We start from the raw sequence: 15,258 nt of genomic DNA, 5'->3' as shown, positions 1-15,258 counted from the left end.
TTGTTTCTAAGGCCAAATTTTATTTTTATGGAAATGAGTTAGCTTTTTCTAAAATGTACAAAGGTATCATCAAGTCAAATACAATTGTTTAAAATGAACATGTTGCCCAATATGTTTTACCCTAATACTGGAAACACTGAATTTGTTTTCATTGCCTCATAATGGTTTGAGATCTTTTTAACATGGTCCTCATAAATAATAAGAGATGAACTGGTATTCTGAATAACAGGTCCATGTATTTATATTCTATGTTTCTGGTTTGATCTTGACTCATTGACAGCCCTGTCATTGGTGATACCAGGATTTTACTCCTTATAGCATGTGTGTTGGCTGTCTTATGAAAACCAACAATGCTGTCTTTTCACATGGTTCACTCAATTCACTCCGGTCATATGTAAGATGGCATATTGCCATTGCCATGCGATGAATTCATGATGGGATTTTTATCATTCATACAAGGCAGTGATATTTCTATGAAGTACAATTACATTTCTTATAAACTCTTTGCACCTACTTTATTTCCTATTCATTCTAAATAGACATTTGTATGAACATACAATGACCTAAAAGTAAGAGTGTATATTTGTAGGACACCATGTAACTTTGACTGTTATGGGTCTGTCAGTTAACTACTGGTTTCGTACAGTTTATTGTTGCTGCATATGTTACTGCACACATATATAGTGAAACAACAAGATATAGTATTTCAGCAATATGACTACTACCAAATTAATTGTCGGTGGTGATACCTATCATTTGGGTCTCCCGTCAACGCTTATGCGCTTTTACAGCATGAGTCGTTTCATGCGAATCATACCAGAACATACCAGAGAACAAATATAATCATTCTTTCTGATCAAGTACTTTAACCTCCCTCTCTTGATTCAAATGACATAACCAAAAGACTTAAGACATCACCTACTTCCTATAACACACAACACCATATTCACATAATTGTTCATACATGTATACATTGCCACAGCAAAATTAATTCCATAAATTTACCAATGGCTCCAGCAAATCATCTGCCCATATTAACTTTAGCCTCTTTTGTAAGCCATCTAATACTATTGTTTTGTGTTTCAATTACATAACGTTAGTCACAAAATGTCAGCTTCTATTATTTGAATACTCTGGAAAACACAATCCCATTACCAACGTCACGTTTATATTGCGCTGGTCCAGCTAACTCTGGATTGTCACAGTCGTATTATTGTCATCCATGCAATATACCAAATTACCGTCAGCGTTACTACAACAATTAACGAGGCCACGAAATACCATTTGGGTCGATTTTAAATGTCAAAAAGTTGTGAATGCCGACTTAGCCATTCGTTGGCAACTATTCTGTGTTCGGATTTTGGCATTCATGACAGTGGCCGCAACACGATACCGAGAAAACGCAAATAGCGACCTCTGTCGAATGCGTACACCGTCACAAGGCCATATCTACTTTTCTACAGTAAATGGCAATTTACGAAATTTTACATAATTCGATACCATTGAGTCTAGATGGCATGCGGCGGAATGAGTTTCAGTTGTAGGAAACAGGTAGATTGCCATTACATCTATTAAATCAGTCATAATATAAATACGTTGTGATCGGCATTCACTTGTTGTAGCTTGAAAGATTTTTGATCACCACGTTTTCAATACAAGTTCCACCTTCTCTGAGAATATTTAAGAATGTGCTCAAAACATACCTACGTTATAACTGCTCGTCTGTGTTCTTCAGAAAAGCCTGTATAAGTCATAAACTAAACTGAAAAGTCTAACTTAAATGAAGGACAATGTGAGAACAGTTTGTTTTGTTGCCTTAAAAGGTAAGGAATGTTACAACACCTTGCTGATACTATTGCCATAAAAGGTAAGGCATGCCGATCGAGCTATCGACACAGGTGCCTATCATTGTATGCGAATGAGTAGTTTATTCATTGCCCAACATGCAGCTCTACGAGTAACAACTCATGAATCGAGGTTCTAACTTGCGAGTATCGTACCACATGCAGTTCGCGATCACGTTACTTGAGGTAAAATTAATTCTAGAAAATGTTCTTCAAAATCTTGCTGATATCTTGATGAAAAGAACATATTAAATTGTGTTACATTTAACAGTTTAACGGCGATATTGTATTAGGACCTAATCACTGATATTTATGTTTTAGAATAACTAATATGGCTGATATGAACGATTATCTCGCCGTCGTAGCTATTGACTTCGGTACTACGTACAGTGGATTTGCGTATGCATTCAACCACCAGAAGTACAGAGCAGGTCAACAAGGTATTCATATGAATAGCACCTGGGGAAACTGTCGAGGTGTTAGTACATTACAGACTCCTACATGCATCCTGTTAAATCCTGACAAATCCTTCCATTCGTTCGGCTACAGAGCTCAAGCAAAGTACATTGAATTGGAAGAAGAACAGGACAGACAGTATTATTATTTTGACAGGTTTAAAATGAAGCTGCATCAGTGCGAGGTAAGGTAAGATTTTCTTTTCATTTTTCTAATATGTAATTTGGTGTATGCGTGGAAAGCATTGAATTAATTTTTTGTCGAATGGCAATGAAAAAGTCGTGACTCAAACATGGTGTTTGTTTATAATTTTGTTCATTTACTTTTCATTAAATAGGAGATAGATAGCAGAACAGAAATCACAGCAAGCAATGGCAAAAAAGTAAATGCATTGGAAGTGTTTGCCCATGCTATTCGGTATCTATCCGAGGAAGCAACAAAACTTATATCTTCCCGATCAGGAAAATCATTTACTAAAAAAGATATGTTGTGGGTTATAACAGTTCCAGCGATATGGAATCATGTGTCAAAGCAGTTTATGAGAGAGGCCAGTTACGAGGTTAGTGTTCTGTTGTTTCGCTTTGTTACTTTCTGCAGAGTCACATTATGTTTTGTTTGTGTGGGGTCATCTATAGCACCATAATGGTTTATCCTGCTGCCAAAAGTGGGTCACGTATTTTTCTCTCTTCTTGCAAGCTCAAAGCTTTTTTTTACATTACGGCTTCGATCAAAATGTCATTACAATGACGTGCGGAATTGCTGAAAACAAGTACTTTAACCTAAAATATCGAAACTCGTTCAAGTAATCACCGTTATCACCGGTATGGCATCTTTATCATATATAAAAGTATTTCAACACGAAAAGATGAAATTCATGCGTGAACTAAATTATGTGTATGTACTTTAATGAGAAATTATTGGATTTGTAATTTTTTTATTTTATTTTCCCAATGTGATTCACGACTCAAATGTGCCCGCCCTCGTCTTATGAATCATAAAATAAAACAAGCAGCCTCTCGGTTGAGATAGCTCCGCTGTTAGCAATGCACATTTCAATTCAATAATTGAAGATTAAAGAGGTCCACCTGTAGTATCTATATGTATAATATCAAAGCAATCTGACTTGCGGTTTGCAACTAAAAGTCGAAACTATCACTTTTTACCAAACACGACAAAAATATTCAATAAAATTAGAGATAAGTTTTGCCGAGCTAAACAATAATGATATGCAAATATTTCTCCATCAGGCGGGTATCATATCAAAAAACAATCCATGCCAACTGGTAATCGCTCTAGAACCAGAAGCTGCGTCACTTGATTGCCGGGAACGGAATATGGCTGAATTTGTTGATAAATCTGATGATAATGGAAAGTGTGGAGATGTAGTTTCAAAGCCCGGAACAAGTTACATGGTTGTTGACAATGGCGGTAAGATTTTATCAAACTCACTCTTGACATAATAATGCCCCGTGATAATGATGACCCCTCTCATTCAGCTCTGAACTGGCAACAAAATTGATATTACCCTCACAAACATGTGTTATTATTTAAATTCATGTTTATACTTTTTATGATACCACAGTAGTTTACACTTTGTATGACACCATAGTAGTTTACACTTTGTATGACACCATAGTAGTTTACACTTTGTATGACACCATAGTAGTTTACACTTTGTATGACACCATAGTAGTTTACACTTTGTATGACACCATAGTAGTTTACACTTTTTATGACACCACAGTAGTTTACACTTTTTATGGCACCACAGTAGTTTACACTTGTTATGTCACCATAGTAGTTTTCACTTTTTATGACACCATAGTAGTTTACACTTTTTATGACACCATAGTAGTTTACACTTTTTATGACACCATAGTAGTTTACACTTTTTATGACACCATAGTAGTTTACACTTTTTATGACACCACAGTAGTTTACACTTTATGACACCATAGTAGTTTACACTTTTTATGACACCATAGTAGTTTACACTTTTTATGACACCACAGTAGTTTACACTTTTTATGACACCACAGTAGTTTACACTTTATGACACCATAGTAGTTTACACTTTATGACACCATAGTAGTTTACACTTTATGACACCATAGTAGTTTACACTTTTTATGACACCATAGTAGTTTACACTTTTTATGACACCATAGTAGTTTACACTTTTTATGACACCATAGTAGTTTACACTTTTTATGACACCATAGTAGTTTACACTTTATGACACCATAGTAGTTTACACTTTATGACACCATAGTAGTTTACACTTTTTATGACACCATAGTAGTTTACACTTTTTATGACACCATAGTAGTTTACACTTTTTATGACACCATAGTAGTTAACACATTTTATGACACCATAGTAGTTTACACATTTTATGACACCATAGTAGTTTACACTTTTTATGACACCATAGTAGTTTACACTTTTTATGACACCATAGTAGTTTACACTTTTTATGACACCATAGTAGTTTACACTTTTTATGACACCATAGTAGTTTACACTTTTTATGACACCATAGTAGTTTACACTTTTTATGACACCATAGTAGTTTACACTTTTTATGACACCACAGTAGTTTACACTTTTTATGACACCACAGTAGTTTACACTTTTTATGACACCATAGTAGTTTACACTTTTTATGACACCATAGTAGTTTACACTTTTTATGACACCATAGTAGTTTACACTTTTTATGACACCATAGTAGTTTACACTTTTTATGACACCATAGTAGTTTACACTTTTTATGACACCATAGTAGTTTACACTTTTTATGACACCACAGTAGTTTACACTTTTTATGACACCATAGTAGTTTACACTTTTTATGACACCATAGTAGTTTACACTTTTTATGACACCATAGTAGTTTACACTTTTTATGACACCATAGTAGTTTACACTTTTTATGACACCATAGTAGTTTACACTTTTTATGACACCATAGTAGTTTACACTTTTTATGACACCATAGTAGTTTACAATTTTTATGACACCACAGTAGTTTACACTTTTTATGACACCACAGTAGTTTACACTTTATATGACACCACAGTAGTTTACACTTTTTATGACACCACAGTAGTTTACACTTTTTATGACACCACAGTAGTTTACACTTTTTATGACACCATAGTAGTTTACACTTTTTATGACACCATAGTAGTTTACACTTGTTATGACCCCATAGTAGTTTACACTTGTTATGTCACCATAGTAGTTTACACTTTTTATGACATCATAGTAGTTTACACTTTTTATGACACCACAGTAGTTTACACTTTTTATGACACCACAGTAGTTTATACTTTTTATGACACCATAGTAGTTTACACTTTTTATGACACCATAGTAGTTTACACTTTTTATGACACCATAGTAGTTTACACTTTTTATGACACCACAGTAGTTTACACTTTTTATGACACCATAGTAGTTTACACTTGTTATGACCCCATAGTAGTTTACACTTGTTATGTCACCATAGTAGTTTACACTTTTTATGACATCATAGTAGTTTACACTTTTTATGACACCACAGTAGTTTACACTTTTTATGACACCACAGTAGTTTATACTTTTTATGACACCATATTAGTTTACACTTTTAATGACACCATAGTAGTTTACACCTTTTATGACACCATAGTAGTTTTCACTTTTTATGACACCATAGTAGTTTACACTTTTTATGACACCACAGTAGTTTACACTTTTTATGACACCATAGTAGTTTACACTTGTTATGACCCCATAGTAGTTTACACTTGTTATGTCACCATAGTAGTTTACACTTTTTATGACATCATAGTAGTTTACACTTTTTATGACACCACAGTAGTTTACACTTTTTATGACACCACAGTAGTTTATACTTTTTATGACACCATATTAGTTTACACTTTTAATGACACCATAGTAGTTTACACTTTTAATGACACCATAGTAGTTTACACTTTGTATGACACCACAGTAGTTTACACTTTTTATGAAACCACAGTAGTTTACACTTTTTATGACACCACAGTAGTTTACACTTTTTATGACATCATAGTAGTTTACACTTTTTATGACACCACAGTAGTTTACACTTTTTATGACACCACAGTAGTTTATACTTTTTATGACACCATAGTAGTTTACACTTTTAATGACACCATAGTAGTTTACACTTTTAATGACACCATAGTAGTTTACACTTTGTATGACACCACAGTAGTTTACACTTTTTATGAAACCACAGTAGTTTACACTTTTTATGACACCATAGTAGTTTACACTTTTTATGACACCACAGTAGTTTACACTTTTTATGACACCATAGTAGTTTACACTTTTTATGACACCATAGTAGTTTATACTTTTTATGACACCATAGTAGTTTATACTTTTTATGACACCATAGTAGTTTATACTTTTTATGACACCACAGTAGTTTACACTTTTTATGACACCATAGTAGTTTACACTTGTTATGACACCATAGTAGTTTACACTTTGTATGACACCATAGTAGTTTACACTTTTTATGACACCACAGTAGTTTACACTTTTTATGACACCACAGTAGTTTACACTTTTTATGACACCACAGTAGTTTACACTTTTTATGACACCACAGTAGTTTACACTTTTTATGACACCATAGTAGTTTACACTTTTTATGACACCACAGTAGTTTACACTTTTTATGACACCACAGTAGTTTACACTTTTTATGACACCATAGTAGTTTACACTTTTTATGACACCACAGTAGTTTACACTTTTTATGACACCATAGTAGTTTACACTTTTTATGACACCACAGTAGTTTACACTTTTTATGACACCACAGTAGTTTACACTTTATGACACCATAGTAGTTTACACTTTATGACACCATAGTAGTTTACACTTTATGACACCATAGTAGTTTACACTTTTTATGACACCATAGTAGTTTACACTTTATATGACACCATAGTAGTTTACAATTTTTATGACACCACAGTAGTTTACACTTTTTATGACACCATAGTAGTTTACACTTTTTATGACACCATAGTAGTTTACACTTTTTATGACACCATAGTAGTTTACACTTTTTACGACACCACAGTAGTTTACACTTTTTATGACACCATAGTAGTTTACACTTTTTATGACACCATAGTAGTTTACACTTTTTATGACACCATAGTAGTTTATACTTTTTATGACACCATAGTAGTTTACACTTTTTACGACACCACAGTAGTTTACACTTTTTATGACACCATAGTAGTTTACACTTTTTATGACACCATAGTAGTTTACACTTTTTATGACACCATAGTAGTTTACACTTTTTATGACACCATAGTAGTTTACACTTTTTATGACACCATAGTAGTTTACACTTTTTACGACACCACAGTAGTTTACACTTTTTATGACACCATAGTAGTTTACACTTTTTATGACACCACAGTAGTTTACACTTTTTATGACACCATAGTAGTTTACACTTTTTACGACACCACAGTAGTTTACACTTTTTATGACACCATAGTAGTTTACACTTTTTATGACACCATAGTAGTTTACACTTTTTATGACACCATAGTAGTTTATACTTTTTATGACACCATAGTAGTTTACACTTTTTACGACACCATAGTAGTTTACACTTTGTATGACACCATAGTAGTTTACACTTTTTATGACACCATAGTAGTTTACACTTTTTATGACACCACAGTAGTTTACACTTTTTATGACACCACAGTAGTTTACACTTTTTACGACACCATAGTAGTTTACACTTTTTATGACACCATAGTAGTTTACACTTTTTATGACACCACAGTAGTTTACACTTTGTATGACACCATAGTAGTTTACACTTTTTATGACACCATAGTAGTTTACACTTTTTATGACACCACAGTAGTTTACACTTTGTATGACACCATAGTAGTTTACACTTTTTATGACACCACAGTAGTTTACACTTTTTATGACACCACAGTAGTTTACACTTGTTATGTCACCATAGTAGTTTACACTTTTTATGACACCATAGTAGTTTACACTTTATGACACCATAGTAGTTTACACTTATGACACCATAGTAGTTTACACTTTTTATGACACCATAGTAGTTTACACTTTTTATGACACCATAGTAGTTTACACTTTATATGACACCATAGTAGTTTACAATTTTTATGACACCACAGTAGTTTACACTTTTTATGACACCATAGTAGTTTACACTTTTTATGACACCATAGTAGTTTACACTTTTTATGACACCATAGTAGTTTACACTTTTTACGACACCACAGTAGTTTACACTTTTTATGACACCATAGTAGTTTACACTTTTTATGACACCATAGTAGTTTACACTTTTTATGACACCATAGTAGTTTATACTTTTTATGACACCATAGTAGTTTACACTTTTTACGACACCACAGTAGTTTACACTTTTTATGACACCATAGTAGTTTACACTTTTTATGACACCATAGTAGTTTACACTTTTTATGACACCATAGTAGTTTACACTTTTTATGACACCATAGTAGTTTACACTTTTTATGACACCATAGTAGTTTACACTTTTTACGACACCACAGTAGTTTACACTTTTTATGACACCATAGTAGTTTACACTTTTTATGACACCACAGTAGTTTACACTTTTTATGACACCATAGTAGTTTACACTTTTTACGACACCACAGTAGTTTACACTTTTTATGACACCATAGTAGTTTACACTTTTTATGACACCATAGTAGTTTATACTTTTTATGACACCATAGTAGTTTACACTTTTTACGACACCATAGTAGTTTACACTTTGTATGACACCATAGTAGTTTACACTTTTTATGACACCATAGTAGTTTACACTTTTTATGACACCACAGTAGTTTACACTTTTTATGACACCACAGTAGTTTACACTTTTTACGACACCATAGTAGTTTACACTTTTTATGACACCATAGTAGTTTACACTTTTTATGACACCACAGTAGTTTACACTTTTTATGACACCATAGTAGTTTACACTTTTTATGACACCATAGTAGTTTATACTTTTTATGACACCATAGTAGTTTACACTTTTTACGACACCACAGTAGTTTACACTTTTTATGACACCATAGTAGTTTACACTTTTTATGACACCATAGTAGTTTACACTTTTTATGACACCATAGTAGTTTACACTTTTTATGACACCATAGTAGTTTACACTTTTTATGACACCATAGTAGTTTACACTTTTTACGACACCACAGTAGTTTACACTTTTTATGACACCATAGTAGTTTACACTTTTTATGACACCACAGTAGTTTACACTTTTTATGACACCATAGTAGTTTACACTTTTTACGACACCACAGTAGTTTACACTTTTTATGACACCATAGTAGTTTACACTTTTTATGACACCATAGTAGTTTATACTTTTTATGACACCATAGTAGTTTACACTTTTTACGACACCATAGTAGTTTACACTTTGTATGACACCATAGTAGTTTACACTTTTTATGACACCATAGTAGTTTACACTTTTTATGACACCACAGTAGTTTACACTTTTTATGACACCACAGTAGTTTACACTTTTTACGACACCATAGTAGTTTACACTTTTTATGACACCATAGTAGTTTACACTTTTTATGACACCACAGTAGTTTACACTTTGTATGACACCATAGTAGTTTACACTTTTTATGACACCATAGTAGTTTACACTTTTTATGACACCACAGTAGTTTACACTTTGTATGACACCATAGTAGTTTACACTTTTTATGACACCACAGTAGTTTACACTTTTTATGACACCACAGTAGTTTACACTTGTTATGTCACCATAGTAGTTTACACTTTTTATGACACCATAGTAGTTTACACTTTATGACACCATAGTAGTTTACACTTATGACACCATAGTAGTTTACACTTTTTATGACACCATAGTAGTTTACACTTTTTATGACACCATAGTAGTTTACACTTTTTATGACACCATAGTAGTTTACACTTTTTATGACATCATAGTAGTTTACACTTTTTATGACACCACAGTAGTTTACACTTTTTATGACACCACAGTAGTTTACACTTTTTATGACACCACAGTAGTTTACACTTTATGACACCATAGTAGTTTACACTTTATGACACCACAGTAGTTTACACTTTTTATGACACCATAGTAGTTTACACTTTTTATGACACCATAGTAGTTTACACTTTATGACACCATAGTAGTTTACACTTTTTATGACACCATAGTAGTTTACACTTTTTATGACACCACAGTAGTTTACACTTTTTATGACACCACAGTAGTTTACACTTTGTATGACACCATAGTAGTTTACACTTTTTATGACACCATAGTAGTTTACACTTTTTATGACACCATAGTAGTTTACACTTTTTATGACACCATAGTAGTTTACACTTTTTATGACACCATAGTAGTTTACACTTTTTATGACACCATAGTAGTTTACACTTTTTATGACACCATAGTAGTTTACACTTTTTATGACACCATAGTAGTTTACACTTTATGACACCATAGTAGTTTACACTTTTTATGACACCATAGTAGTTTACACTTTGTATGACACCATAGTAGTTTACACTTTGTATGACACCATAGTAGTTTACACTTTGTATGACACCATAGTAGTTTACACTTTGTATGACACCATAGTAGTTTACACTTTGTATGACACCATAGTAGTTTACACTTTTTATGACACCATAGTAGTTTACACTTTTTATGACACCATAGTAGTTTACACTTTTTATGACACCATAGTAGTTTACACTTTTTATGACACCATAGTAGTTTACACTTTTTATGACACCATAGTAGTTTACACTTTTTATGACACCATAGTAGTTTACACTTTTTATGACACCACAGTAGTTTACACTTTATGACACCATAGTAGTTTACACTTTTTATGACACCACAGTAGTTTACACTTTTTATGACACCATAGTAGTTTACACTTTTTATGACACCATAGTAGTTTACACTTGTTATGACACCATAGTAGTTTACACTTTTTATGACACCATAGTAGTTTACACTTTGTATGACATCATAGTAGTTTACACTTTTTATGACACCATAGTAGTTTATACTTTTTATGACACCATAGTAGTTTACACTTTGTATGACATCATAGTAGTTTACACTTTTTACGACACCATAGTAGTTTACACTTTTTATGACACCACAGTAGTTTACACTTTTTATGACACCATAGTAGTTTACACTTTTTATGACACCACAGTAGTTTACACTTTATGACACCATAGTAGTTTACACTTTTTATGACACCACAGTAGTTTACACTTTTTATGACACCATAGTAGTTTACACTTTTTATGACACCACAGTAGTTTACACTTTTTATGACACCATAGTAGTTTACACTTTTTATGACACCATAGTAGTTTACACTTTTTATGACACCACAGTAGTTTACACTTTTTATGACACCATAGTAGTTTACACTTTTTATGACACCATAGTAGTTTACACTTGTTATGACACCATAGTAGTTTACACTTTTTATGACACCATAGTAGTTTACACTTTTTATGACACCATAGTAGTTTACACTTGTTATGACACCATAGTAGTTTACACTTTTTATGACACCATAGTAGTTTACACTTTGTATGACACCATAGTAGTTTACACTTTTTATGACACCATAGTAGTTTACACTTTGTATGACACCATAGTAGTTTACACTTTGTATGACACCATAGTAGTTTACACTTTGTATGACACCATAGTAGTTTACACTTTGTATGACACCATAGTAGTTTACACTTTTTATGACACCATAGTAGTTTACACTTTGTATGACACCATAGTAGTTTACACTTTTTATGACACCATAGTAGTTTACACTTTTTATGACACCATAGTAGTTTACACTTTTTATGACACCATAGTAGTTTACACTTTTTATGACACCATAGTAGTTTACACTTTTTATGACACCATAGTAGTTTACACTTTTTATGACACCATAGTAGTTTACACTTTTTATGACACCACAGTAGTTTACACTTTATGACACCATAGTAGTTTACACTTTTTATGACACCATAGTAGTTTACACTTTTTATGACACCACAGTAGTTTACACTTTTTATGACACCATAGTAGTTTACACTTTTTATGACACCATAGTAGTTTACACTTGTTATGACACCATAGTAGTTTACACTTTTTATGACACCATAGTAGTTTACACTTTTTATGACACCATAGTAGTTTACACTTGTTATGACACCATAGTAGTTTACACTTTTTATGACACCATAGTAGTTTACACTTTTTATGACACCATAGTAGTTTACACTTTTTATGACACCATAGTAGTTTACACTTGTTATGACACCATAGTAGTTTACACTTTTTATGACACCATAGTAGTTTACACTTTTTATGACACCATAGTAGTTTACACTTTGAGCCACTATAGTTGTTTCTGTTTTTCACACCACTATAGTGTATTCCGTACTTGTTTTTTACAGGAGGTACAGTAGATATAACAACACATAGGATAAACAAAGCTGGCTCTATAGACGAGATTCACAGACCCATGGGTGGAGCTTGGGGAGGAACGTTGGTTGAAAACGAATTTGAAGACTTACTTTGCCAGATTTTTGGTTCTACTGTTATCAAACAATTTAAGTCCAACTCGCCTGCTGAGTGGATTGAGATTATGAGCGACTTTGAGATTAAAAAACGTTCACCTGATTTTGTGTCTGGCGATGAAATGACGAGAATTCGACTTCCATATAGTTTTCCAACCGATGATAAATATGTAGGAAGAAATCCTACCAAGAATAACATCATGATTTCGAAGGGGTGCCTCTGTCTTGGGCCTGATATTATGAAATCCTTGTTCTTCCCTCCTTTGAAAAAAATTAATGATTATTTGAATAGATTATTGAAAGAGCGATCCTTACAAGACGTCAAAAGCATATTTCTTGTAGGCGGTTTCTCGGAGAATGCTTTATTACAAAACCAAATCAAACGAAATTTCGGCTCCCGTTACCGTATTTTGACGCCAATAGATGCAGGTTTAAGTGTTATGAAAGGGGCAGTATTATTTGGCCTCAACCGAGATTCTATAAAAACACGGATCAGTCCTTATACTTATGGTAGTGATTTGAGTCCAATATTTAACCCAAAGAAACATGAAGAGAAATACAAGTTCACACTATGCGGCGTGGAAAGAATAAACGTATTTAATACGTTAGTGACCATAAATGAAAACGTTAAAATAGGGGAGGTAAGAACATTTATCGCATATCCTACACATGATGATCAGACATCCGTTCATTTCGGATTTTATACAACAACACAAAAACAAGTAAAATATGTGGATGAACCCCATGTAAAAAAAGTCGGTTGTGTCACCCTACCAATTCCAGATATAACAAAGGGAAGGAATAGAAAACTTGAATTGAAAGTTGAATTTGGTAGAACTGAAATTAAAGCAACAACTCGTGATGTTAAAAGTGGTAATGTCAGGACCATTTATTTAGATTTCATGAACGATTGATGTTTTTATAAAACGACTATTATGTTGACCAGCTTGAACATATACATATGCTTAACACCAAGATTCGCCTACTTGTGTGAATCGGTGGGAGCAACGTAAGAAGATCGTAGTAGTACAATGTGACCAGTCTACAACAAAACCTGCAGAATAAAGCGTTTTCATTTGATCATGGGTGCTTTTTGTATGAAAAGCAACAACTCCGAACATTTGGCGTGCAATATAAATCATCGCAATACCGTCTTCCCCAAACCAACAGCAATATTTTGTGCACATATAAGTTCAACCTGAAGTACATATTGCCTTAAACGCAATAAACATGGTGCAGACCTCAACTCTATAAACATCACACTACTTAATTATAGCAAAGATTGAACGGACCTATTGTGTTAAGCTTCTTATTATGTAGAAAAATTAGTTTTGTGACCAAATTCATTTAAGATTCAGACCTTTAAATGTATACGTTGATCCACACTTATTCACAATATATAAGCAGCATGTATTTAATCAAGGCAATCGTGTTCAATATTAGTGTTGTATATTTTGGCAAACCCGTTTATGACGGGATATTATATAATGACATTATATTGGTTTTAAAATGTTTTTCCTTTTATACAATCAATTCAGTTGGGCATCGAATGATCAACTTCACATAAATACTAAAAACAGTCGAACAATTTTCCTTTGAAAATCGATCTGTCGATAATGACAGCATATGGTGAATATCTGGCCGAGTTAATTTGTATCGGAAATACGTCTCGTGATGTTAGCTCCGTTTGTTTGTGCTGCATTGGGTTGGCTTGCTGACAGCTCTCTGGTCGTTATGCATTTTCTAACAATGGGATGTGGATTTCAAAACACCAGCTTTCGTCGAAATAACACTGATTAAAAATCCACGGAGATAAGTTCCTAAAGCTTTCACAGACAGTATTTGAAATACGACTTGTCTGTGAATTGTTTCACATTTGTGTAAAACCATTTGTTTACTAATTGGGAATGTCATTCGATGTCATACTAGATTGATTTTAACCACCAAATATTATTTATAAACATAATATTAACTCAAAACTCGTATACTTTAACTTTATGTAGAATGCAGCGCAATAGTGCAATAATCAATTTATGTGTAGGATACACATGTGGCATTTCCTGTAACAATGAAAAAGAAAATAAATACTCGGTTCTGAGAAAATCCATGTATGAAATAGAGTAAAACAGCATGTCTATTTTAGCACATTTTACAATTATTTCAATGTATCCACATTTTGATCGATGACATCTGGTGAAAACAATATATATATTGTCTAACATTACTT

General features: G+C 33.0%; 1 protein-coding gene across 1 annotated transcript; it reads left to right on the top strand.

Moving 5' to 3' along the window:
• The first annotated feature begins 2,175 nt into the window (after positions 1 to 2,175).
• On the top strand, positions 2,176 to 13,945 carry LOC100376588 (heat shock 70 kDa protein 12A-like). The gene is made up of 4 exons (XM_085498953.1): positions 2,176 to 2,484; positions 2,638 to 2,859; positions 3,548 to 3,728; positions 12,909 to 13,945. The coding sequence occupies exons 1-4, from the start codon at positions 2,176 to 2,178 to the stop codon at positions 13,943 to 13,945; spliced, it is 1,749 nt and encodes a 582-aa protein (XP_085355079.1).
• Positions 13,946 to 15,258: the final 1,313 nt, after the last annotated feature.

Source organism: Saccoglossus kowalevskii, chromosome 5 (assembly GCF_978046115.1).
Source record: "Saccoglossus kowalevskii chromosome 5, keSacKowa6.1, whole genome shotgun sequence".
Taxonomy (NCBI): Eukaryota; Metazoa; Hemichordata; class Enteropneusta; family Harrimaniidae; genus Saccoglossus; species Saccoglossus kowalevskii.
The sequence above is the reverse complement of the archived record's forward strand: the minus strand, read 5'-3'. Positions and strand labels throughout refer to the sequence as shown.

Coding starts and splice junctions, on each gene's coding strand:
- LOC100376588 (XM_085498953.1), top strand. CDS start 2,176: ATGGCTGATATGAACGATTATCTCGCCGTCGTAGCTATTGACTTCGGT. Junction 2,485..2,637: donor TGAAGCTGCATCAGTGCGAG/GTAAGGTAAGAT, acceptor TTCATTAAATAG/GAGATAGATAGCAGAACAGA. Junction 3,729..12,908: donor CATGGTTGTTGACAATGGCG/GTAAGATTTTAT, acceptor TGTTTTTTACAG/GAGGTACAGTAGATATAACA.